This window comes from Manihot esculenta, chromosome 2, assembly GCF_001659605.2.
Source record: "Manihot esculenta cultivar AM560-2 chromosome 2, M.esculenta_v8, whole genome shotgun sequence".
Taxonomy (NCBI): Eukaryota; Viridiplantae; Streptophyta; class Magnoliopsida; order Malpighiales; family Euphorbiaceae; genus Manihot; species Manihot esculenta.
Genome location: NC_035162.2, coordinates 13,534,002 through 13,559,369, shown reverse-complemented (window position 1 = coordinate 13,559,369; position 25,368 = coordinate 13,534,002). Strand labels below are relative to the sequence as shown.

At 39.2% G+C, this 25,368-nt stretch overlaps 3 protein-coding genes across 3 annotated transcripts; all 3 read right to left on the bottom strand.

Moving 5' to 3' along the window:
• Positions 1–321: 321 nt before the first annotated feature.
• LOC110603744 (wall-associated receptor kinase 2) lies at positions 322–2,890 on the bottom strand. Its single transcript, XM_021741636.2, has 3 exons — positions 1,976–2,890; positions 1,573–1,737; positions 322–1,487 (listed from the first exon to the last, which is right to left on the bottom strand). The coding sequence occupies exons 1-3, from the start codon at positions 2,850–2,852 to the stop codon at positions 463–465; spliced, it is 2,067 nt and encodes a 688-aa protein (XP_021597328.1). The 5' UTR covers positions 2,853–2,890; the 3' UTR covers positions 322–462.
• Positions 2,891–17,568: 14,678 nt separating this feature from the next.
• LOC110609736 (F-box protein PP2-B10) lies at positions 17,569–19,932 on the bottom strand. Its single transcript, XM_021749517.2, has 3 exons — positions 19,473–19,932; positions 19,254–19,372; positions 17,569–18,163 (listed from the first exon to the last, which is right to left on the bottom strand). The coding sequence occupies exons 1-3, from the start codon at positions 19,737–19,739 to the stop codon at positions 17,716–17,718; spliced, it is 834 nt and encodes a 277-aa protein (XP_021605209.1). The 5' UTR covers positions 19,740–19,932; the 3' UTR covers positions 17,569–17,715.
• Positions 19,933–21,381: 1,449 nt separating this feature from the next.
• LOC110608835 (wall-associated receptor kinase 2) lies at positions 21,382–24,027 on the bottom strand. Its single transcript, XM_043953798.1, has 3 exons — positions 23,148–24,027; positions 22,875–23,064; positions 21,382–22,792 (listed from the first exon to the last, which is right to left on the bottom strand). Exons 1-3 carry the CDS (start codon positions 24,025–24,027, stop codon positions 21,553–21,555), a joined length of 2,310 nt encoding a protein of 769 aa, XP_043809733.1. The 3' UTR covers positions 21,382–21,552.
• Between the last annotated feature and the right edge of the window lie 1,341 nt (positions 24,028–25,368).

The window sequence follows — 25,368 nt, the reverse complement described above, 5'->3', positions numbered from 1 at the left end:
TGGATCTCAGATCATCAATGCTTATTAGAGATTTCAATCAAGTGCAATGCAATACTGACAGCAAAAGTGGCCATTTTATAGAAAAAAAAAAAAAAAAAAAAACTTATTAAGTTCAGTCTACGTTACAATACAAATGAGTGAATTCTATAATATAAAATTTAAGTGCGAAAAGCGAAAAAACAAACAGAATTAATAATATATAAATTCTAACTATTGTTTATTAAATATATACATCTCTATGTATAATTAATAATTATAAAGTTAATATTCATATGAACACGTGTTTTTTTTAGTTTTACCTGATTTAAATAAGACTCAAAATTTATATTTTGAGTGATGAAGGAGCTATCTCTTTGTTTAATTGAAAATAAATCCATATGAATGTGAGTGAGGGAGCGTAATCTTCCTAAAGCAACCAAAGTGAGGGAGCGTAATCTTCCGAAAGCAACCAACAATCCCTGCTTAGGCTATGCTTCTCACCATCTCAAGATCTTCCACTACTTCCTTCATTGTTGGTCTCTGTTCTCCCTCTAATCTCAGGCAACTCCTTGCGATCTCTGCAACTCTCTCAAGCTGCTCAGCATTTCCTTCTTCTTTTACTCTATCCTCCAAAATTTCAAATAGGCGACCATCTCTTAATGAAGAGATGAAATACAAAGCCAAACTCTTCTCCGCACACTCGGAGCAAATTGCCTTTTTTCCAGTAAGCAACTCCACAAGAACAACTCCAAAACTATAAACATCACTCTTTTCAGTTAATATTCCTGACTGGAAGTATTCAGGGTCCATGTATCCAAGTGTCCCTTGAACCAACGTAGATATTTGCTCTTCATCAAAAGGAACCAATCTTGAAACTCCAAAATCAGATACTATGGCAGTGAACTTATCATCTAGTAGTATATTGGCAGATTTAACGTCTCTGTGAATGATTTGCATTGAATGCATATAAGCAAATGCTCCTGCAGTCTCCTCTGCCATCCTTAGGCGAGTTTCCCATGGTAACGTGTGGGCACAACCATCGTCGTGAATATGGTGGAAGAGGGTGCCATTGCTGATAAATTCATAAACTAGTAATGGAACTGAAGTCTCTAAACAACAACCCAAGAGCTTCACCACATTTGGGTGATGGATTTGAGAAAGAACAATCACTTCATTAACAAATTGCTCAATTTGGGTTCTATCAATAGCCTTGGACCTCTTAATGGCAACTATCCTCTCATCTGATAAATTTCCTTTGTACACTACACCAAAACCTCCTTGGCCAATGACCATACTCTTGCTAAAGTTATTAGTTGCCTTCTTTAGTACTTCTTCTGTAAATATTTTTGCTGCATCCGTTGAACTTTTGTGTGTGAGTAATCTTTGCAACAAGAATCCTCCGTTTTGCTCGAAAAATTCTTTTCTAAGCCTTGTTTGACTTCTTCTTTGTATTATCAAAATAGAAAAAGAAATGCCTGCAAAGAGAACGACAAGGCCGATGCTCGTACCTACATGAGAAAAACACATTATATATACACAAATCTGCAAGAAAAAAAAAATCTAGGAACGTTCTGAAAATTTCAGAATACTTACCAGCAATGACCCCAATGTGTGATTTCGTAGTAGCAGAGCAACCATTTCCATCTTTTCTGCCGTCCCCGTGATACCCTTTAGGGCAAGAACAAGTGTAATTGCCCACAGTGTTCAAACAAATATCTGTGCACTTGTTGAGGCTTGAAATTTCACATTCGTTTACATCTGACACATTTGAAATATATCAGTAGACATCATACAAGATTAATGCTAGACCATTTGATCAGTAGCTACGGTCGAGTGCATGTTTTGCTATGCAAAGGTAAAATTTCAGTTTTTGCTATGCCCCTTGTAAAGTAAAAAAAAAAAAATTAAAAATTAAAAAAAAAAAAAAAAACTTTCAATGAGAGCAGGATCATGTCAGAGATGGGGAAGAAAAACAGAAGGAGAAGGATAGATATACCTTTGCAGCCATTAACAAGGTATGGATTCCCCCAATAACCCTCAGAGCAGTTGCAGCGGTAGCCGGGACCATTATCAGAATCATAGCATATGCTTTTATTGTCCTTACAAGCATACGTTTCCTGATTCTTTCGTGCATCATCGCATGTTTCATTCCCAATAGCCCAATCAAGCACCACAGGAAATATTGTTTCATTTCGTAAATCAGCTAAATCCAATGTTGAGAAATTGTATGCATTCGCCTCAACCACAAAGGCATAGCTACAGGGATTAAAGTCCCATACTATTGAGTGGCTAAAAAAACTGTATATACTCACTTCAAACTCCAATACATCTTTGGGAATGAAGGTCTGACAACAGCCCATTCCGATGCATGACCCATTCACCACATCTCCAAATTCTCCACAATAAGATATACACCCAGCTGCATATTCTTTTGCCTGAAAGCCTTGAATGATCGTGTCAGTGTCGCAACCCACGGCGGTGAACTTGTTCTCAGTGTAGGAAAGGGGAAATTTGTCCAAGGAAAGGTCAGATGTTTGGGATATGGTGGAGTGAAAAGAAGAATCGTAACAATCATATGCTGGTGAAGTAGAGATTCGAAGTTGGCCCTCCACCGATATGCTGAGAACTGTTATATTGGTTTCTCCAAGGAATGCTTCATAATTATTTGAAGCATTACATGTTATGAGGAAATCTTTGTTTAGATAACATCCTTCTTTTGTCCCAAATGGAAATGGAATGTTTAAGTCTCCGCAGCGGTCTGGGCAACCGGGCATCGGTTGGGCACTAGCTTGGGTTGTTTCTGATGCTGCTGCTAATGCCACTGCAAGCAAGAGGAGTTGCTGAATAGTTGCGTACTGCGAATTGATCTCCATGAGTGGCTTTATTTTTCGTTTGAATTCTTTGTTTAAGATCTTCTTCTGAGATGGTGATTATGTAAATTACCCAAGATTTATGTAGAAACTCCAAACTTTAATCGCTTCATTGCATCCATCGAAGACTTGAAAAAAAAGACAAACGAGAGCATGCAAACAAGAAAAGCTTCTTTCATTGGTGGCTTAAACTCTAAAATCTAAATTGTATCTATCATGACTTTGATATAAAAATTTATAATGGATTATATTTAGATAAAAGAAAGCAGATTCTATACAGAGGAAAGAATACATAAATGACTAAACTTGTAAATTTATAAAAAGGAAAATTAAAAAAATGTAATTAATTATCGTCGAATACTAAATATTAAGAGACGATAATTTTTTAATAATTACTGGTTTAATTATTAAATATTAATATAAATAAATAGCTATCATACAATAAAAACATTATTTTAGTTTAATTCAAACACTAACTACTGCCACTAATATTGTTTGCAGAATACAATCAAAAAGTTGGCTTAAATATCAAAAAGTTGACCATATTCACTGCCAAAAGGTAAATGGTTATCCTCAATCATAACAGTAAATATAACTATTTAGATTGCCTCGCAAGTTTTCATCAATATTATTTAATTAATATAAAATTTAAAAAATTAAAAATTAAAAATTATTATTAAATTTTAAAAAATTAAAAATATCATAAATAAATTAAAAAAAATAACTATTTATAATGGTAAAAAATTTTAATGAGAAAAATATAAAAAATTATTAAAATTAATTAAAATATAAAATTAATTTCTAAATAATAAAATTTGAATATGTAACTTTTGACAGCCGAATAACTCATTAAATTTTTAAAAATAGTCGATTTCGAAATTTTTTTCATAAAACTATTATGACCTCCAATAAATAATGTAAATAGAAATTAAATTTGGTTCAAGTTTTATTTCAAATTCAAAACTAATTATTTTATATTATATAATTTTTAAAATAATTTATCATTATTACCTTAAATTTATTTTTGTAATAATAATTCAACCATGCAGCATCCTCTTATTAATTTTGTAAATTTACACTTGACAATAGTTAACTATATATTTTATATTTCTCTTTATCCGTATGATGTTGTATTAGATTTTGCTCTTTCTTTTTAATTCTCGAAGTCGCAAATTCTTGTTTACATGATCAGAAAGGTTTTCAAGTTATTATTTGGGCTAACAAAGTTCAAGTGTGACATGAAAAAAAAAAAAAAAACCTCTCTTATTTATGTGAATTTACTTATTATTTAAATGTTCATAAAAATTATTCAAGAACTCTCTAAACTTTTCAAATTGATCTCTTTTTTTATTATAAATATGGCAACAAGACAGCATATTCTCTTGCTTCCAAATCACATTAAGACCCCAATTTTCTTTATAATCCATACTATCAATTATACTTTATTTTTGGTAATTTATCTTTCTTAAATATATCAGTTATTTTTTCTGGCAAAAAAAATTGTGAAACATAATACTTAATATTGTATTAATAATTAATTAATAAAATAAAATAATAAAGTAAAATAATAATTTATTAGTAAATATCTATAATCAAATATACAATTTAAGATATATAGCAATAACTTATTGGTAAAAATGTTGAGTCAAATATATAATTTATAATAATATCTACAATTAAAATGTATCCTTAAATATAAAATACTTAAATAACTTACTACTATCTGATAATCTGAGATCCTATTTTAAATAACTTACTACTATCTGATAATCTGAGATCCAGAGAAATAGGATTTTTACAATGGGCTCTGTAAAACTCTAGAAAAACTTAAACCTAGAAGAGAGAGATCCTCCTTTTATAGCTTTCTTTTTGTCCGCTAGTGACGTGCCAAAAGAACGAGTACCAGTAGTCCATCTGTCCCTGCCACGCTGATACAGACGTACGTGGGAATCAAATCTCTGCCCCATGCGTAACGACCTCTGATTCTCCCTGGCCACGGATGGGCGGGTCTGCAAGATGAACGGATGGGTCTTACTCTGGGTTCCTGGTTGGGCCGGCCAGGCTGGGCCGGGTGAAGGGAACAAGATTGGGCTGAAGAGGGGCTCCCCTACGGAACTGGAGAATGGACCATCCCGGTTGAGGCGCGTCAGGAGGGAGCCCGGCCTTACCATTTGAATAAACCAGACCTTATCCATACTAAGGGCTCTAAGATGTCTGAGTAATGGGCCGATATCGTGGGCCTTATCTCTGATTCGGACGAAGAAATCTCTCGGTCATCAATTGCCCCTTTACCCTCTCGGCAGTGATTATCTGACTGTCGAGGGGGTAAATATCGAGGACCATCATGACCACGCCGCCCAAGGACAGTTTCTTCTAAGACGCTTGGACGCCCTTCTGTCTTGTTACCGTTTCGAATTTTGAACTCTTTCTGCCTTCTTGGAGCATTTGCCATCTTTGATTCCTTACGCCACTCGCCTACTTCGTCTTATAGCTTCGGCCATTGTTAAGGTACGCTTCTCTTCTTCACTCCCCATGGATAGCCCCAAAATTCCTGATATTCTCCGGATCAAGTCTAACGTTACCCCATCTTCCTTAAAAAAACTTTTTCTCTCGGGAGTATTTGGATACTCCCCTTTTTTGCATTCGCGCTCCCCTCCCGTATGAAAGGATTGTTCTTCCTGATCCTCCTCCCTCTGGCTTAATTGATCCTCAGGAGGGTCTTAGCTTGGTATTCTTCGCTAAACAGAGGGAGTATGGTTTAACCTTTCCTTTTTTGCCTTTCTTTACCCAGGTTTTCCGACATTATCGTATAACCCCTCGGATGTTGGTCCCCAATTCCATCTTGTTCATGTCCTCTTTTGAATCTGTGTGTCTAAGTTGGGGATTTACACCCACGGTGTCTTTGTTTATGTCCTTCTTTCGATTGGTCAGGGGAATCCAAAATTTTTATTACTTTTTCCCTCGTGGGAAGCTTTCAATTTTCACGGGTCACAAAGACTCAATAAAGGGCTGGATGGAGGGCTTTGCAGTAGTGGAGCTTAAGAGGGAGTCCGGACTTGTCTGGGACTTAGAGCTCTCATGGGAGGATGTTCCACTGGACTGCAATGACCTATCCTAGCTAAGCCTCACCGAGCAGGTCGGGTATATTCGACTGACTTCTGTCGAAATGAAGTATGATGTCGAGAAGTGTATGTTTATTTCTAATCTCCGTGATATCAAAGACGCGGGTACTTGACTCTTCTCAGTAGCGCTACTCTGCTTTAGATTTGTGTGACTGGTTACCTGATTTTGTGTTGATTTTTGGATTTTTACAGCTTCCCAGGTGAAGATGGACCAAATTAAACCCCCTAAGAATTTTTGTCTGTCCCGAGAAAGCATGAACGCCGCGCTGGACATTCTGCGTGCAGGAGGACGCGTTTCTGAGGCTACCGAGGAAGTAGCTCGGGTCATTGCTTCTACCATAATGAGCCGACCTCCCAGGTTGACCTCTAAGGGTACTAGACCTTCCAAGCCCTCCCGAAGCGGCCAAGGGAGCTCGGCTCCTTTCCCTTGTCAAGCCTCCGGGCCTCGACGAACTGACAACACACAAGCTGCGGGGGATTCGAAGGTTATTGCCAAATTGGCTGAAGGTCCTGGACTCGTGAGGACGGACGATCTTCATTCTTCTGCCGATGTTTCCGTGGAGCTTTTGGAAATTGTCCCCATTGATGAGGGGGGCCCTGAGGACAAAAATGAGGCGAATTCGAAAGGACAAGATGCCCAAAAAATTCCTTCCGAGGTCGTCTCAGCAAAGGAGGCTGTAGCTGGGCCTACAGAGGTGGCCCCTCTACAGGGGTCGATGGTTGTTCCTCAAGGCGTGGCCAAAGGGATCGGGAGCAAGCGTCCTTCTCCTGCCGAAGAACTCGGCCCGACCCCCTCTTTGAAGAAAGCCCGAACCTCCGGGGGTCCTGCCCCTCCCTTGCCTCCTTTGGAGAAAACGAAGACTTCCGTGGTGCCTCTGCTATCTGCCCCGGATAATGATATATTAAATGCAGAAGACATCACGCATCAGTCTCTGGCAGGTGTCGTGGCAGAGATTTTGCGAGAGCGAATGTTCGGAGGAACCACAGATGCTTCAGACTCTCGTCTACTGGCCTTGACTGGCCATTTGGCAGGCTTCACATGGGAGCAAGCAACCTTCCGTTCCTTACCACGAGAGGAGCTCGGAGAGAAGATCAGGGAGATGCTCCTGATGGTAAATTGCCCCTTTTGCTCTCACTTTGATTCTTTTAATTTCTTTATCCTTATGGACATTTCCTTTTCGCATTAGGCACTGGGCCTTTCCATGGAGGCTGATGCTCGTGACCTCTCTCTACGAGAGTCTGTAGACCGTAGGATTGAGGAAGCTCGTCGAGAAGAGAACCTATCTGCAACCATTGATGCCCGAGGCAACCTCGCGGCAGCCCGAGAGCATACGGCGTCTCTCCAGACGGAGCTGTATGCCGCTTATGAGGCCTTAAAGAGGGCCGACGGAAAGGTAGCCGATGCAGAGGAGTATGCCAAGTCCGTGGAGACAGAGTTGTTTAACACCCGAAGACTTCTTGAGGAATCTAATGAGAGAGCAGCTGCAGTTGAGGCTCGTTGTGAGGGGGTTTTGAAGCAGCTGTCTTCGGCAGTGGAGGGCCTTCGCGAGAGGGATGAGGCTATAAGCCAGAAGGAGGAGATTCAGCGCCAGCTAGAGCAGCTGAAGGTAAAATTGGACTCTACCTCAGCTCTGAAGGACGAGGCCTTAGCCCGCATCGTAATTTTAAGGCAAGAGCTGAGTGGGCAAGCTGATAGCATCAAGGGTCTAACTTCGGCGGCAGAAGAGTTTAAACTTCAAAATTAGCAACTGCGCCAACAAGTCACGGACCTAGAGACGAGGTGTTCAGCCCTGTCTGAAGAGGCCAAATTAGCCGAGGATAAGGTCCGGCTGGAGATTGAAAAGCACTTGAAGGAGTATAAGAAGTCCCCTGAATTGAAGAAAGAGACCCAACAGGCCTGTGAAGCTTACCTCCAAAATTACAAGGATTCTTCTGAGTTAAGAACCGAGATAGCTGAGGCCTGTGAGAAGCGACTTGCAGAGTATAAAGCTTCGGATGAGATGAAAGAGGCCATATGGTATAAGGGTCTCTGCATGTTTGTCTCCGGCTTCAACCGGGGTTTAAGAGAGGCCAGGCATAATCCATCTGTTCCCCTGACCGTACTCCGAGCTAAAGAAGAGGATTCCGATGGTGAGATCGTGGCTTACGGGGAGGACGATATGCCTCTGCCCAAACGGACTTCTCTTGCTAAAGTTGGGCCTTCTGAGGCAGGATCCGAGCTGAACACAGAGAATGTGGAAGTCCTCAACCCTGAGGTAGGCGTCGCCGAGCCTCAGAAGGAAGGTATAGGATCCGAGCTGAACACAGAGAATGTGGAAGTCCTCAACCCTGAGGTAGGCGTCGCCGAGCCTCAGAAGGAAGGTATAGGACTAGGAGGGGGAGGTGCTGGACTTCCAGGGCTGGAGATCGTTCCTTTTGTAAATGCCGGGGAGTCTGAGCGGGAGGAGGTCGGACCTCCCTCGGGTAGCAATGTAGACAGTGTAAGCGCAGATAGTGTAAATAGGGTGAGGGGTAATATAGATACTAATGTAATTGAGGGTGATGCCCCTAAGCATGTGAGTCCTTTGAGGACAATCTTTCCTTCCGAAGAGTAGAAATAGACTGTAATTGTTTTTTCCTTTTAATGACATTTTAGTTTTCCAAGTGTATGGATGTTTTGATTTATTTTACTTGTTATTCCTTTGTTTATGATTTTCTTCTCCTCCTGGGGCATTCTCCCTGCAGGTCTTTTCCGAGCTGGACTAACTTTATCCGTGAGCTCGGTTTTCAATGGAGGGTTGAATTTTCCACAGGCCTTTATGGTTTTATTTGTGACTTCCTTATGACAGTAAATCTGATCATGTACCTCTTAGGGGAATAAGCAGGGCTGACTTTCTGCTTTGAACTCCGTTCTGCTATGGACCGAGGTTGGGACCTTGTCTGTCCAAGTCATGGGATTTTCCTTCGGCTTCATGAAGCCCTGTATCTTTCTATTTGTCTGTCAGACCTTCCGAGCTCGTTTATGAGTTTAATCCATGAGCGAGAACAGTTTGTCGCTACTTGGGAGTTGTTACTGTCTCTCAGGTCCCACTGCTTTTTCGGCAGTTGTTTCAGGAGGGGCGAGAGGGTAAACCCTTGAAGTCTCTATACTCCTCAGGTCAATACTTCAAGTTTAGAATATGCTGACACATCCTTGACGATGTGAATGGGCTGGGCCTTGGTGATGCAGGATGCTTAAAGGTTTCTAAGTAATGGCCAGGCGTCATGGGCCAGGGCCCTGTTCGAGGCGAGGGAACCCAGCAGTCATCGTCGATTGCCCCTCTACCTTCCTGTTAATTATTATCTGACTGTGCAGGTTTCCAGAATCATTATGACCGCGTCTGTTCACGTTCAGCTTTCCCCATAAATTCTTTTCATCTTATTGTTGCCTCACTTTTCGAATTTTCTCTACTCCTTTCTATCTTCAGCTTTCTCTTGTTCTTCGTGTACGTTGTCACATCTATTTTCTCATCTTTTTCCTGCGGGATGTGCAGTCTTTCTCTTTTCGTGAATAGCTTTTAAGAATTCTGCTGCCGCTGGCCTAACGTCTAGCATCACCCTGCTCAGAATTACAGCTTTACTTTTTGGGATATATACGTTGGTGTCCTTCCCTTACCTCCTGGAGTTCTTTAGTAATTCAGATTGGCTTTTCAATTGAGGATCTCTGGTCTCATCTTCCCCATGTCTTTTTTTCGTACTGTTTACCTAAGCGAGTCTTTCATGTCTTCAAGGTGTCCCTTCGGTGTTCCACAAGAGGTTGAGGTTGTATTATGCAGATCGTCAGGCCGGCCCCCTCCCCTTGCTTCCTTCGGAAAGGAGGAGAAGACTTTCGTGGTGCTAACATTCACTTGTTCCATTGCTCTTCAGAATATTTCCCCAATTTTCTGGTGTTGCCTTCATTTGTTCCATTGCCCTTCAGAATACCTTGCTGGTTTTTTGTTGGCGCTTCGGACAGGTGAACGGGTAGTGGTGCCGATCTCCCTGGGACTTTAACTCGAAGACTTATGTTTTTCATGAGATCGGCATATAATATCTGAGCTCGTTCGTATGTATCGTGAATCACACCTCAAGACGGAGCTCAGCCAGCTTACGAAGTTGATTTTCCGAACTATAAGATTTTCTCTGAATCGAAAGCTAATATAGTGGGGTAGGCGATAGTGATGTAAACGTAGATGATGATTTATCTGGGCATGTAAATCCTTTAAGGATAGCCTTTTATCCCGTAGTGTTGGTGTTTGTGACATGCTGTAATGTGTTTTTCTTTTAATGAAATTTTTACTTTGCGTTCATACTCGAACTGTCTTTTCTTTATCATAAATGAAGTACTTAGATTGCTTGCTCCGTAACTTTTCCCGAAGGATCTGCTGTATTGCTTTCTCCTTCTTGCCCCTTTAATCGTTCAGAGCTAGAGTTCATTCAGTTAACTGAGCTTTTGACTTACTTTTTTCCGAGCTAGACTAGTCGTACTCGTGAGCTCTGTCGTAATGATGGACAAGGTTGATCTTTCTGCCTTTAGCCTTGTTTTGACAGGAATTGGAGCTGAGGTTTTATCTATTCATGCCGCTAAATGTTCCTCGGGTTGCCCCCTTACCTGCTTCAATGTTTATTACATAAAGATTGAGGGAGTAAATCTCTATATTGCATTTGTACTTGCACAGTTTTGGTTTAGGCGTTTTGACTCCGCTATTTGATTTGACTCAGCTTTCTCATGAGATCGGAACTGTATTTTATGAGTTGTTCCGGTGCATGATATTGGAAATTTTCGCTCCGGGAGGTTATTAAAACCTTCATTGACCGTTCTCGTTTTTCCGGGAGTTCTAGGGGATCCTAGTTTTCTTTGTTTTCCCGGGAGATCTTGGGAATTTCGGTCTTCTTTGTTGTCCCGGGAGATCTTAGGGATCCCGGTCTTCTTTGTTTTCCCGGGAGATCTTGGGGATCCCGGTCTTCTTTGTTTTCCCGGGAGATCTTGGGGATCCCGGTCTTTTAATTTTTAAGTTTGAAAGTAGCAAAGAGATTGGATCATAACAGCGTCTATTTTATTGCTTTGTTTTAGAATACAATCTATCTTTTGTACTTAATAACATTTCAAGGAAAATACCTTTTAAGATGCTGAATATTCCAGGCGTGAGGTTCAGGGTTTCCTTGCATATCCTCAATTCGATATACTCCTGGTTTGACCACTTTAGCTATTCTGAATGGGCCTTCCCAAGTCGGTGCTAGCTTTCCTATTGCCGCTCTTCTTCCTGTAGCCTCTAGATTTCGTAGGGCCAAATCTCCTACCTTCAGGCTTCTTTCTCTAACCCTTTGATTATAGTAATGGGCAGCTCTTTGCTGATACGCGGCAGTTCGAACTTGAGCTTCCTCCCCGACTTCCTCAAGAGCATCCAGGTTGCTTCTTAACTTGTCTTCGTTGGTGCTTTCACTGCTGAATTGAACTCGATGTGTAGGAACTTGTAGCTCGACTGGGACTACGGCCTCAGTACCGAATGCGAGTGCAAAAGGCGTTTCCTTAGTGGATGTTCTGGGGGTAGTTCGCAGTGCCCACAGGATGCTGTTGAGCTCTTCTGCCCAATTTGCTTTTGCCCCATCCAGTCGTTTTTTCAATCCTTGGAGGATGGCTCGGTTGGTAACCTTTGTCTGACCGTTGGTTTGAGGATGAGCCACCGAGGAAAATTTATGCCATATTTCCATGTTTGTCGTAAACGCTCGGAAAGTGCTGCAATCAAACTGCCTGCCATTATCTGAGATAAGTACCCTTGGTATGCCAAATCTGCAGATAATATGCCCCCATACGAAGTCTATCATCTGTCGAGCTGTTATCGTGGGTATTGCCGCTGCCTCCAGCCATTTTGAGAAGCATTCCACAGCCACCACCATGAACTTTTTCTGCCCCGTAGTTTTGGGAAAAGGTCCCAGGATGTCTATTTCCCATTGTGAGAACGGCCATGGACTGGATATGCTGGACTGAGGAACGGCCGGGGCATTGATGGCATTGGCGAACCTCTGACATACATCGCACCTGCTGACGAACTCTTTTGCTTCTTTTTTTACAGTGGGCCAGTAATATCCTTGCCTGAATATCTTATTGGCCAATGTTCCTGCTCCTTCATGAACTCCGCACGTCCCTCTATGTATTTCCTCCATCACCTTTATTGCCTCTTCCAGGCTCACGCATCGGAGCCACGGGCTGGATTTTCCTCTTCGGTATAGGGTCCCCCTTACCACCTGGTAGTTAGCCGCTCGGGCTGCTATCTTTCTTGCTTCATCCTTGTTTTCGGGGAGCTTTCCTTTCTCTAAATATTCCAGGTACGGAGTCATCCAAGTCTGGGTTCGTTCTGCCTGCAATACCATGTTTGTCTTACTAAAAGCAGGCGTATTGACGTGTTGTATGTACACCTCATCAGGGAGCTGCTCTAATTCTTCTTTGGTTAACCGACTAAGCAAGTCTGCTTCTTCATTTTCCTCCCGTGGTATTCTTTGAAATTTGACAATAACTCCTCGATCCGTGAGCTCGGCCTCTATCACTTTCACCTTTGCTAGGTAATTCTGCATGGTTGGATCCCTGGCTTGATATGCCCCAGTTACTTGATTGATTACTAGTTGTGAGTCACTATTCACCTCGAGGTCAGTTGCCCCCACTTCTATTGCGACCAACATTCCGTTTATTAGGGCTTCATACTCTGCTACATTATTGGAGGCTTTGAATCCCAAACGTAGAGCGTAGCAAACCTTGAATTCCCCGAGCCCCTTGAGCATTACTCCAGCGCCGCTGCCTCCAGCGCCTGAAGCCCCATCTACATATAACTTCCAATTGAAGTTCTGGGAGAGTTCTTCCTTTCTTTCTTCCCTCGACGCTCCTGAGGATGATTCTCCTTGTTTCTCATCGAATGTGCATTCCGCTATGAAATCAGCGAGGGCCTGAGACTTTATAGCTGTCCGAGGTCGATACTCTAGGCAATAAGGGCCAATCTCCACGGACCAAGCTAACATCCGACCTGAAGTCTCCGGTCTATGTAAGATCTTCTTCAGGGGTTGATCTGTCATGACAACTCCTTGGTGGCTTTCCAGGTAAACCCTAAACTTCCGGACTGCCAGCAGTAGAGCATACGCTATCTTTTCAATATTTAGATATCTGACCTCGTCATCTTTGAGCACCTTGCTGACATAGAAAACAGGCTTCTGCTCTCCTTCTTCCACCCTTACCAGTACGGCGCTAACTGCCTGTTCGGAAGCTGCCAGGTATATCAGAAGTTCTTCACCTTCTATGGGACTACTAAGCACATGAGGTGAGCTGAGATAACTTTTGAGTTCTTTGAAGGCTTCTCGACAATCTTCTGTCCATTCGAAGTTTGGCACTTTCCTTAACTTTCTGAAGAACGGTAGACACTTTTCTGCCGACCGTGACATGAATCGATTGAGTGCCACTACTCTCCCGGTCAGTTTCTGGACGTCCCTTACACAGGTTGGTTCTGCCATATTCAGTATAGCTTCTACTTTTTCCGGGTTGGGCTCGATGCCTTTCCCACTTACCATGTATCCCAGAAATTTTCCTCCTCTGATGAAGAAAGCGCACTTTGCGGGATTCAGCTTCATTCTGTACTGATCTAGTACCCCAAATACCTCCTTCAAATCTGCCATGTGTTGTTGGAAAGTTAGGCTTTTTACCACCATATCATCCACATACACCTCGACGTTTCTGCTAATTTGATTCTTGAAGATTTTATTCATCAGTCTTTGGTAAGTTGCCCCAGCGTTTTTCAGCCCGAAAGGCATAGCTCTGTAACAGTAAGTCCCATCTTCGGTTATGAATGAGGTCTTCTCTTCATCCGACCTGTACATTGGGATTTGATGATAACCAGACATTGCATCCAAAGACGACATGTAATCAAAATCGGCCGTAGAGTCGACCATTTTATTAATATCAGGGAGGGGATAACAATCTTTAGGGCAGGCCTTATTTAGATCAGTAAAGTCTATGCACATCCTATATTTGCCATTGGCTTTTTTAACTAATACAGGATTGGCCAACCATTATGGGTACATAACTTCTCTAATAAAGCCTGCCTCCTCTAACTTCTGTACTTCCTCCTTGGTGGCCTGCTGCTTCTCCCTTCCTACTACCCTTTTTTTCTGTTTTACCGGTCTGGCTTCAGGGAGGACATTCAATCTATGGGTCATTACCCCGGGGTCAATTCTGGGCATGTCCGAGGGCTTCCAAGCGAAGCTTGACGCATGACCTCGAATCAAGGACATCACCTCGGCTTTCTGCTCCTTGGTGAGGCCGGCGTTGAGACTGAAGGCTTTGTTTGTTTCCGTTCCTGACAAGGAGAAGGTTTCCAGCTCCCCCACCGGCTCTGTCCTGGCCTCTGTTTTCTCATCTCGGACCTCCAGGACTTCTGAATCCATCCTTTCCTCTGTTGAGCTCGGCTCCGCTACGGTAGCCAGGTACACTGCCCTTGCTTCTTCTTGACTTCCCCGAACTATTCCCACCCCTGCTTCTGTGGGGAACTTCATTGCTAAGTATCTGATACTGGTGACAGCCTCAAAGTCAAACAACACAGGTCTTCCCAGGATCGCATTGTAGCTCAGGGGGAGTTTAGCTACTAGAAATACTGCATAATGGGTGCGAGTCCTTGGGGCTTCTCCCAGAGTAAGGGCTAGCTTTACCTTTCCTTCCACCGTCACTGGCGTTCCTCCTATCTCTTTAATCGGGGCCTGATCTCGGATTAACTGCTCTTCAGGAATACCCATCTGCTGGTAGACTCGGTAAGGCAGCAGATTCACTTTGCTCCCATCGTCCACTAGAACCTTCTTTACCTTATAGTTGTGGATGATGGCTACAATGACGAGAGCATCATCATGGGGCATCCGAATGCCCTGAGCGTCTTCCGAGGAGAAAGAGACGGTTGTTGAAGAGTGTTCAACGACTTGCATGACCTCGGCGTTACTGTTTCCTTCTTCTCTGCTCCTCTTTTTCCCCCTTCGGCTCATTCGACCCCCCGTGCCTCCTACAATCATATGGATGGTTTCGCTGGACCCATCATTTGGGGGGTTAGCTCCCGTTCCTCGTGGCGTTTGAACTGTCGGAGTCGGCGGAGGCCTCTGTCCTTCCGGCTTCTTTACGAAGTTCTTGAGGTGACCCCTCTTTATTAACCTCTCGATCTCGGCAATTAACTGAAAACAGTTATTGGTATCGTGGCCATGCGTGCGATGATACTGACAGTACTTGTCAGGATTTCGTTGGTCTGCTTCAGCTCTTAGGGGCTTGGGCCACTGTAAGAATTCCTTATCTTGTACGGCTATGAGTACCTCGGCTCTTGAGGCGTTGAGTGGGGTCGGCTTCTCCGGGACCCAGGAGGGCCGTGATCTTTGTATTTGGTCCTGAGAAGGGAGGGGTCTTTGATCCCTGCGCTCCCAAGGCTGTTTATAGGGCTCAGGCCTTCTACCGTGCTTTCTCTCATGTTTCTCTAGCCTCTTTTCCTCCGGTGCTTTTCCTTTATCTGACAGTCCCCTAGCAAACCTGCTTGTTACCAAGGCGTCGTCCTGCCTTATGTACTTTTCGGCCCGCTTCATCAACTCAGCCAGTGAGGTCGGAGGCTTCCTGCTTAACGAGCCAAAGAACTCGGCGGAGGTTGTCCCCTTCTGCATGGCCTCTACTGCCCTTCCTTCGTCGAGTTCGGGGATTTGAAGGGCTTCTGTATTGAAACGAGCGACATATTCCTTGAGCGACTCTTCTCTCCTTTGCCTGATTGTTTTCAAGTAGCTCGTTTTCCTATCAGCGGAAACACCAGCAATGAAGCGGCTGATGAAACGAATGGCCAAGTCTCCGAAACTGTTGATGCTCCCAGCCTCCAGGTTATTAAACCATGCTCTTGCTGGGCTTGATAACGTTGTTGGGAATACCTTGCACATTAAAGCATCCGATAAAGTCTGTAGCTCCATGAAGGTCTTGTAATTAAGGACATGTTCTCGGGGGTTGCCAGTTCCATCGTAGGCAACCATAGGTGGCATCATAAACTTCTTAGGCACGGTCTCCTGTTGCACCCATTTCGAGAAAGGAGAAGAGGCAGGCAGGAGAGTTTGGTTCTGTTCCTTCATTCTCAGCTCGACCAGAAGCTGCTCTTTCAGCCTTTGCAGCTTTTGGTCTACGCTATCCTCCTCTTGCTTGGGTCTTTTTTCTAGGCGATATTCCTCCCCCTCTGCTTCGCCTCCTGTTTCCCTGGTGGTTCCGGCAGAATAGCTGTCGGCTTCGTCATTTTCTATCATCTCCCTCATTCTTCTCCCATGAACTCGAGCCTCCGGTTCTTCGTCTCCCCCGATTCTCCTCTCTCTTTCCCCAATGTCACGGCTGTCGGTTTGAAGGTGGTTATGGGTTGGTCGGGGCTCATTTGAACGGGGTTCTTCTACCACCGGATGTGCGTTCACTAGGGTGCCAAGGCCCCTTTGCTGCATTATCTGCCCCAACCAGTGGGTGGTGCTTTGTAACTGGAATGCGATAGTTTGGAGGTCCTGGTTAGACAAGGCCACTGCGGACGCGTTCCCTGTCAAGCTTGGCGAAGGGTTGAAAGAAATGGGTGGTTGGTTATTGGTAGTCGTAGGACTAAAAAAAGAGAACTGCTGTCCTTCTTGGGCAGAGTTCAGGTCGTTGTGGGTGCTATTGTTTTCAGTGGGGTTAGCCATTGTGGATCTCAGTGGGTTTTGCAAGAATGGAAACTCCGGTGATGAAAGATCAACCTCGTTTCCCACAAACGGCGCCAATTGATAATCTGAGATCCAGAGAAATAGGGTTTTTACAATAGGCTCTGTAAAACTCTAGAAAAACTTAAACCTAGAAGAGAGATCCTCCTTTTATAGGTTTCTTTTTGTCCGCTAGTGACGTGCCAAAAGAACGAGTACCAGTAGTCCATCTGTCCCTACCACGCTGATACAGACGTACGTGGGAATCAAATCTCTGCCCCATGCGTAACGACCTCTGATTCTCCCTGGGCATGGATGGGCGGGTCTGCAAGATGAACGGATGGGTCTTACTCTGGGTTCCTGGTTGGGCCGGCCAGGCTGGGCCGGGTGAAGGGAACAAGATTGGGCTGAAGAGGGACTCCCCTACGGAACTGGAGAATGGACCATCCTGGTTGAGGCGCATCAAGAGGGAGCCCAGCCTTACCATTTGAATAAACCAGACCTTATCCATACTAAGGGCTCTAAGATGTCTGAGTAATGGGCCGATATCGTGGGCCTTATCTCTGATTCGGACGAAGAAATCTCGCGGTCATCACTATCTATTAAATTTAAGATTTATATTTTTTTATATTTGACATTATTTATTTGACATTAATACTTTACTATTTAAATTTTTTAAAAAAAAATGAAAGTTGCAGTTCCAGGGAATTACTCCAGGATGAATAAAAGATCTTTTTATTTTTAAATATCTTATTCTATTTAAAAAATTAATTAAAAAAGTAACAATACTGGACATATCTTTGAGACGCATTCAGTGCAAACGCTTCTAATAAATACAATTGAAGATTCTAGCTTTTTTTTTTTCCTGAAAAAAATAGCCAAACAGGATTTATATTCACGGCTAGCTAAAAACAATAGTTTTTAAAATTCAATACCCAAAGTTTGATGCTAGATTCAATATTACTGATAGAAAGCACCAATTATACAAAGGAAATCTGCATAAAAATGCAACAATAACCCCATGCAATCACCAACAGTAATTGGCTTATTTATATACCACTTGCAGGCCTGATCTCTATCCCTTCAACAATCAGACCACGCTTCCAGTTAAGACGTTTCACTTCTAAAACACTGATTTCCAACTCTCCAGAGTCGCCTTCCTCATTCAAGAACTCACCCAATTCAATCTCCAGCCATCTATCTCCTCTTATTTTTGGATAGTTTCCACTGTCTTCTCTACTTGCTACAGATGCTTCATCAATATTATGCCTCCTAATTCGATTGTCCAAATAAATGGTACGCTTGCTGCTTCCGCTCTCAACAAGTCCCACTATGCCCTCTACTGGTCGGTCTTCGAATCCATTACCATAAGAGCCTGCTGTTAATTTGAACACCAGATAAGCTTTATATAATGTTCTTGGGGATAGCATGGAGGTGTTAATTTTGCCACGGATTTCGAACCAACACACAGCTTTAAGCTCTGCCACCTCTGTGAATCTGCACTTTATGCTATCATTAGTCCCTAAAATTGGCAAATTATATAATATACTCAGTGTACTGCATATATGTGCATCTTCACTCAGAAAAAGTTAGTTTTTTCTAGATTATAGAGCATTCAATCCACCTTTTATGAGTAGGCGAGTATATACACTTCGTGTACTGAATAATTTTCCAAATAAATATATCATATTATAAATGGCTATATATGTAAGAATCAGAAACTTCTTTTTGTTCAATGTAAGTTTGTAAAATTTCACTTTCACTAAAATGATTTTGTGTTTCAGTTGAAAATTTAAATTATTATAACCCACTGTAGACTAGTGGTCGTTATTAAGTTCTTGAACATGAAAAAAGTTCTGTTTTTGTTTTAATTGAATCCGCCTTAGTTAAAATGAAAGTATTGCTTCAAAACATAGCATAAAAATAAGAGTTTTATAAAATCCATCACCAAATTTTTCATTTGAAATACATGTCTTTCCGATATTTTCACAAAAAGTTCACATTATATCATCATATTTACTAAGCTTTTAAATTGCGGAATAATTTAATCCTATGAGTTATAAATCAAAGGGTGTCATATGCACATATTACCATAATAAGTTTTCCATTTCTATTTTCTATTGAAATTTAATTCCCTAGGAAAAAGAGGGAAAAGTGAGAAAGTTTGGACTGATTTTCTACCATTGTATTTATTTATGTTCTAAGGATTAAATTATTTTAGAGTTTACAAGTTTAAGGACAAATACAATGAGTATAAAATCAAGGAGGTAACACAAAGATTAGAAAAAATATACATTAAGCCTACATTTAACTTCTTATCTAAGTAAATCAAGAGTAGTCTAATCAGAAAGGTACACACAACAAAAAAGTTCAAACCGAGCATCTCCATGAGATCTATCATAACCCCAATTCATCATTGAGCTTTCATTAAATAATAACATAATCCTCATCTATTTCAAATTCACACACAGCTACATCAAAGACCATTTAAGCTTTCAATTTCCTTACCCAAAACTTCATATTTGTAACCTTGCCTGGATGAAATATCAGGAAAATATAAGAGATGAGAGAGAGAGAGAGAGAGAACCTGGAGCCGGGTACAGAAATCCACCGCCAATAAGCAGGAGTATCGCCCCAAACAATCATGAGATGCCGTGCAGAAATCATGTAGCATTTCTTCCCACTCCATTTGTCCAACGCAAAGCTCTGTTTAACGACAAACAAAGAATATACATATAGTAATAAAACAGAGAGATCTACAGCCACTGACTATGGACAAGATGCAAAAATAGGATGTCAACTTTACCATTTTGCCGTCGTCGATGAGGATTGGATTATCGCATAGGCTGAGAAATATGTGTTTCTTGGGAAGACGAGAAGACAGCAGAGAAGAATCAGACGATCGGGAAACAATAGACTGATAATCGGCAGGTAGGAACCTATTCCAAACGGTGTCGGATTTAGAAGCTTCGTTGAACGTTCGAGAAATGAGCGATAATCTGCATGCTTCCGGAGGGCTAGTAAAGGAAAGGACGTGAGCCACACAGCTTTCAGTTTCCGGCAATTTCGACATTTCTCTACTCGCTTAATTGGTACTTCTCTCTACAAAATGCACGGAGAAGAAAGAGCAATAGATTGCAGAGACTCTAGTCTCTAGCCGGCCGTAGTCAAAACTCGCTTAGCTGTTGCGCAAACACAATTCCCCTTCGGAGGACACTGTAAAAAATTGCAATTTTGGTAAAATCAATTTATCAATTATGGTACTAGGTTAGTTTCATTGATGAGTTGATAGCATCAGCATGTTCGATTTTGATCTTTATACGTTTTTTTAATTAAAAATTAAAATCAAAATTAAAATATGAAAATTAAAATTTCGGTTCTTTATATTTAAAATTAAATTTCAATAGATTCAAATAATTTTGATATAATTTAAATTCTTTTTTTAATTTTTTAATTTTAATTTTAATTTTAATTCAACTCTTAATTTTTATAAATAAAATTATAATATATTTACATTTATTTTAAAATAATAAATATCTAATATCAAAATAAGAGTAAAAATAATAATATTCACATTTAATATATTATATACAATACTAAGAAAATTATATTATTGAATATTATATTATTTTTTTATATAATTATTAATTATATAATTTTAATTAAAAAATACATATATATTAATATGTAAAATAATTATATTATTAATTTGTCATTTACACATATAATTAAAAATTATAAAGTGTTTAATACATTTATAATTGAGATAACAAATACATGCATATATATATCACATATTTAAATAGAATAAATTATAATTAATTAAATTATATTATTAAAATTTTTTAATAATTAATTAAAATATATTATAATATTATTAATAACTATTTAATAATTAAGAAAGAGTTATATTTAAATTATATGAATAATTTAATTTCTAAAAATAATTAAATAATATTAAATATAAAAATAATAAGAGAGTATATATTTACACTCATAATAAATTAAATTTTTATTAAATTTATGATAATTCACAAATAACTATTTTATTTATATTCTTATTTATTTATAATTTTTATGATATATTATTTATAATTTATAAAATTTAAATTTAAATTTTTTAAATAAAAGAATCTTACAATTTTGGTAGTATAATTTATAAAAATTATATTAAAAATATAAAATATATTATTATTAAAATTATATTATAAAACTATAATATTATTAAAATTATTAAATATATATACATATAATTAATTTTTTGATATAATTTCAGTATAGATTCAGGTCGATTTTAGCATAATTTTTAATAAAAAATTAAAATTAAATAGTTGAATATATTTAATTCTATATAATTTAATTTTTATAATATTTATTTTTTTTTTTTAATTTTTATACGATTCGATACTATTTTCGATTTGATTTGAAACCTCAGATTGTAACTCAAATGAAACGGCAGACCATTATCATTGACTTGCTAGGTCGTTCCCTCTTGGAGTAATCGGTTGAAATTTCCAGAGCAAGTTATAGTTCAAGCCCACATTTAATTACATCACATTAATGCGTCAATTGCAGTCTTTCTTTATTAGTTTTTAGCTATAAAAAAAATTATCAATTACAAGATTAATTGCAATCTAAATAACAAAAATATTTATTTACATAATTAAAAATGTTATAATTTTTATTTGGCAATGAAATAATTTGGTTGTAAGACTCATTCCATATTTCTATAAATTTATATTAATAGAAATTCAAGATTGTTCATCACATTACAGCATAAATGAACAAAGACAACAAAACTATCTAAAAAATCTATTCCTGTAAATCGATTTATAACAGATAGAATTCGATGTAGAAATCCTGGCTGTAAATTTATTACCAACGGCTTAACGTCCACTCTCTAACTGCAGGGCTGCTTGAAACTTAACACTATCAGGCCCCATTGATACACTAGTGCCATTGGAGTTGGTTAGCAGATCAAGTAGGGGCTCAGTCTCTTCAATATCGTTAGTGGCAAATTCAACATGAACGCAGTTGCCCATCATTAGTTCCTCAAGCTCCATTTTCACTTCCTTCATTGTAGGTCTTTTCACTCCCTTCATTCTTAAGCAGCGTCTTGCGAGCTCAGCAACCCCTTTAAGCTGCTCCGAGTTTCCTTCATTTCTCACTCGTTCATGGAGAATCTCAAATAAGCGATCTTCTTTCATTCTATCAATGAAGAAAGCAGCCAGATTTTTGTCCTTTTCAGGCCTATCAGAAGAAATCACCTTCTGTCCTATCAAGAGCTCTAAAAGGACAACCCCGAAACTATACACATCACTCTTTTCATTCAACAATCCTGAATGAAAGTATTCAGGATCTATGTATCCAAATGTTCCTTGAACCAATGTAGGTAGCTGAGTTTGATCCAAAGGAACCAATCTCGAAACTCCAAAATCTGATACTTTTGCTTGGAAATTATCATCCAAGAGTATGTTCTCTGATTTAACATCTCTGTGAATGATATGTATAGGAGCGTCAGAATGCATATGAGCAAGTGCATCTGCAGTTTCCACTGCAATCCTCAGACGAGTTTTCCATGGCATGGGGGACTCAACAACTTCATTGTGTATGTGATAATGGAGGGTCTTGTTGTTGATAAACTCGTAGACTAACAAGGGAACTGATGTTTCCAAGCAACAACCTATGAGTTTTACCACGTTTGGATGCTTGATTTGGCAGAGAACGACCACCTCGTTAACAAATTGTTCAATCTGATCATGGTCCATAACTTTAGACTTCTTGATTGCTACTGATTTGTGATCTAGAGTTCCTTTGTAAACTATCCCAAAACCTCCTCGGCCCACAATTTCACTTTCGTTAAAATTGTACGTTGCCTTTTTGAGCTCATCTTCTGTGAAAATTTTAGCTTTCTCTGCAGATATTTCAATCTTGGAGAGTAATTGTTGCAACACTAGCCCACCATTGTTCCTGAAGTTTTTCTCTTTAAGCTTGTTGATTTTCCTTCTTTGAAGCCCCCATGATACAAATGCCAAGATCGCAAATGCAAGGGAAACGGCAATACATGCTCCTAGAAAATTAAAATTATTACTCTTAACAAATAGAAATTTCAGGCACCTTTGCCCTCTAAATAGAAAAATTATTTTATGCAACCATTATATGTATAATTACATGGTAATAATTGATTATGATGGAATTTATAAATTACGGTAAGATTTTAGTTATGGACTTACCGATGATAACTTTTGTCTTGTCTCGAGCGGTACAACCTGTTCCGTTTTTAGTTCCATCGCCATGGTAACCCTTGGGACAGAAACATTCATAGCTTCCAACTTCATTTCGACAATGTTTGGCATATATGCATTGGTTGAGGCTAGGGTCCTCACACTCATCAATATCTGAAAGGAAATAAAGAAAATAAATTACAACTTATTGTTAGCTAAAATTAAGATTTGTGTAATGGGACAAAGGTATCATGTACCTTTGCAGCTATTTGGGAGGTAAGGATTTCCCTCGAAACCACTGAGGCAGTCACAATAATACCCATGTAGATTTTCAGAGTCACGACATACACTATTCTCCTTACATGCATAAGCTGTTATGTTCTGTCGAGCTTCTTTACATGCCTTATTACTGATTACCCAATCAATTACCACAGGGAACCCCTTTCTGTTGTTTTGTAAATTAACAAGATCTAATGTAGAAAAATTATACACACCATCTTCAACGACAAAAGCGTAGCTGCAAGGGTTGAAGTTCATTACTCGTGTGTGGTTGTTATAGCTCCTCACAGTAACACTGTAATCCCTTATGCCTTTAGGAATGGAGCTTTCGCAGCAGCCTCTACCAGAGCAAGACCCGTTAACCATTAAATCATTTGTCTGACAGAGTGACAAACATCCAGTAGCATAGCTATATTCCACAGGATCTTCAACCCATGCATAAGTGTCACAACCTACGGCAATAAACTTGTTTCGGGAAAATGAGAGGGTGAATGTGAATAATCTGTTCCACGGTTGATTAGAAAATATTCTTTCCCCGCTTTTGCTATAGCAATCGCGGGCCAACAAGGAGAAGATTCGAAGCTTACCATCAAGTGATATGTTCAGGACCTTTACATTTCCATGTCGCAAATATGGCACAAAATCATTATTCTTGGTAACAGTACAGTTTATGAAGAAAGTATCATCTAGGAAGCATCCTTCGCGAGTGCCAAATGGATATGGGATGCTGAGGTTCCCACAACTATGTGGGCATCCAGGTTTGGCATAGACAGGAGGTATTGTCGGTGGTGATGCTGCTGCTTTCGATGCAGCTGCCAATGTTAACAGTAGCAGCCCGTGAATTATCAAGCGGTTCATCTCTTAACGCAATCCTCTGGTTTCCTTTCTTTTCTTTGTTTTATGCGAAAGACTTGTGTGCCAAACTTGTTGGGATTGCTTCGACTTTATGAAGTTTTTAGATGGATTCAGAAAATATTAAAGTAAATCTCTCTTTTGTTTTTTTATAAAAAATTTAACTATTTATATTGAATCATATGGATCCGATCAGATAAATATTTTTATTAGTAATGCAAATCACTCGTGTATGCATAGCCGTGTGGAAACGACTGACCATTATATCACTGACTTGCTAGGTCGTTCATTTTTGGAGTATTGGGTTAAAATTTTCAGACAGCTAGTCCGTTCATGCCCCACATCTTAATTGCATTGAATTGATGTGATTTTTTTTTTCAAGTCAAATTATTGGATATTTCTCAACAACCCCCTGGTCTGAGGTAAAGCATTAAATTAATAATGTTATAATAAATCATTGAAAATTTTAAAATTTAATAAATTTAATTTTAATTTTCATCTAAATATAATGAAAATTTTTAATTTTCATATTATGAAATTAAATCAAAGAAATCGTTTTTAAATTGAATAAAATAATGAAATTTATTTTAAATGAATTATTTTTACAATTATGGAATGGAATTGAATATAATTAACACGATTCAACTTTGTCCGAGTCACCATTATTTTCCTTTGTTTCTTCCTTCTCTGTGCCTTATCAATTCCTAATTCCTTCCTCAGTCAATGACGTGTACGTTATATTCCTAATTATTCATTGGAAAATACTTTTCGACTCTTTAAAAATTTTATTAATTTATATATATATAAATTTATGAATATATTTTAAATATTTTTTAAATTAAATTTAAATAATAAAAAGATTATAAATAATATCTTTTCATAGAAAATATTTTTTATAATAATATTTTTCATAAAAATATTTTTTAAATATAAATAATTTTATTTAAACAATCAAAGCCTTAAAAGAATAATTTTTTAATTTAAAAGATGAAAAAACATTTTATTTTCATAGATAATATTAAAAGACAAATTAAGGGTATTTGTTTCACCTTATAGCACTATAAAAAAGTTATAATTTATCAATGGGTTTCACTGACAAATTTAAAATCTATTAGTAATAATAATAAATTTACTAATAAATTTAAACATTCCTTAATAAATCTTAATTTTAAAAATTTTGTGTAAAATTTTATCAACAAATTTAAAATTCATGGGTAATCTATTAGTATTATTAAATGATTTCAAGATTTATTGATAATTTATAAATATATAAAATAAGTAATATTAAAATTTATTAACAAACTTAAAATTGGTTACTAAATTCGTTGGTAATTCACTAATGAATTT

What these genes read in the sequence shown, in the direction of transcription:
- LOC110609736 (XM_021749517.2), bottom strand. Translation starts at nt 19,739, where the DNA reads ATGTCGAAATTGCCGGAAACTGAAAGCTGTGTGGCTCACGTCCTTTCC. An exon ending in TCATCGACGACGGCAAAATG is followed by an intron (nt 19,373 to 19,472) that starts GTAAAGTTGACA and finishes GTCGTTAAACAG; the next exon opens with AGCTTTGCGTTGGACAAATG. An exon ending in ATTTCTGTACCCGGCTCCAG is followed by an intron (nt 18,164 to 19,253) that starts GTTCTCTCTCTC and finishes CATAAAGTGCAG; the next exon opens with ATTCACAGAGGTGGCAGAGC.
- LOC110603744 (XM_021741636.2), bottom strand. Translation starts at nt 2,852, where the DNA reads ATGGAGATCAATTCGCAGTACGCAACTATTCAGCAACTCCTCTTGCTT. An exon ending in CCTTGTTAATGGCTGCAAAG is followed by an intron (nt 1,738 to 1,975) that starts GTATATCTATCC and finishes CAAATGTGTCAG; the next exon opens with ATGTAAACGAATGTGAAATT. An exon ending in ACACATTGGGGTCATTGCTG is followed by an intron (nt 1,488 to 1,572) that starts GTAAGTATTCTG and finishes TTTCTCATGTAG; the next exon opens with GTACGAGCATCGGCCTTGTC.
- LOC110608835 (XM_043953798.1), bottom strand. Translation starts at nt 24,027, where the DNA reads ATGAACCGCTTGATAATTCACGGGCTGCTACTGTTAACATTGGCAGCT. An exon ending in CCTCCCAAATAGCTGCAAAG is followed by an intron (nt 23,065 to 23,147) that starts GTACATGATACC and finishes ATTTCCTTTCAG; the next exon opens with ATATTGATGAGTGTGAGGAC. An exon ending in TCCATAACTAAAATCTTACC is followed by an intron (nt 22,793 to 22,874) that starts GTAATTTATAAA and finishes TTTTCTATTTAG; the next exon opens with AGGGCAAAGGTGCCTGAAAT.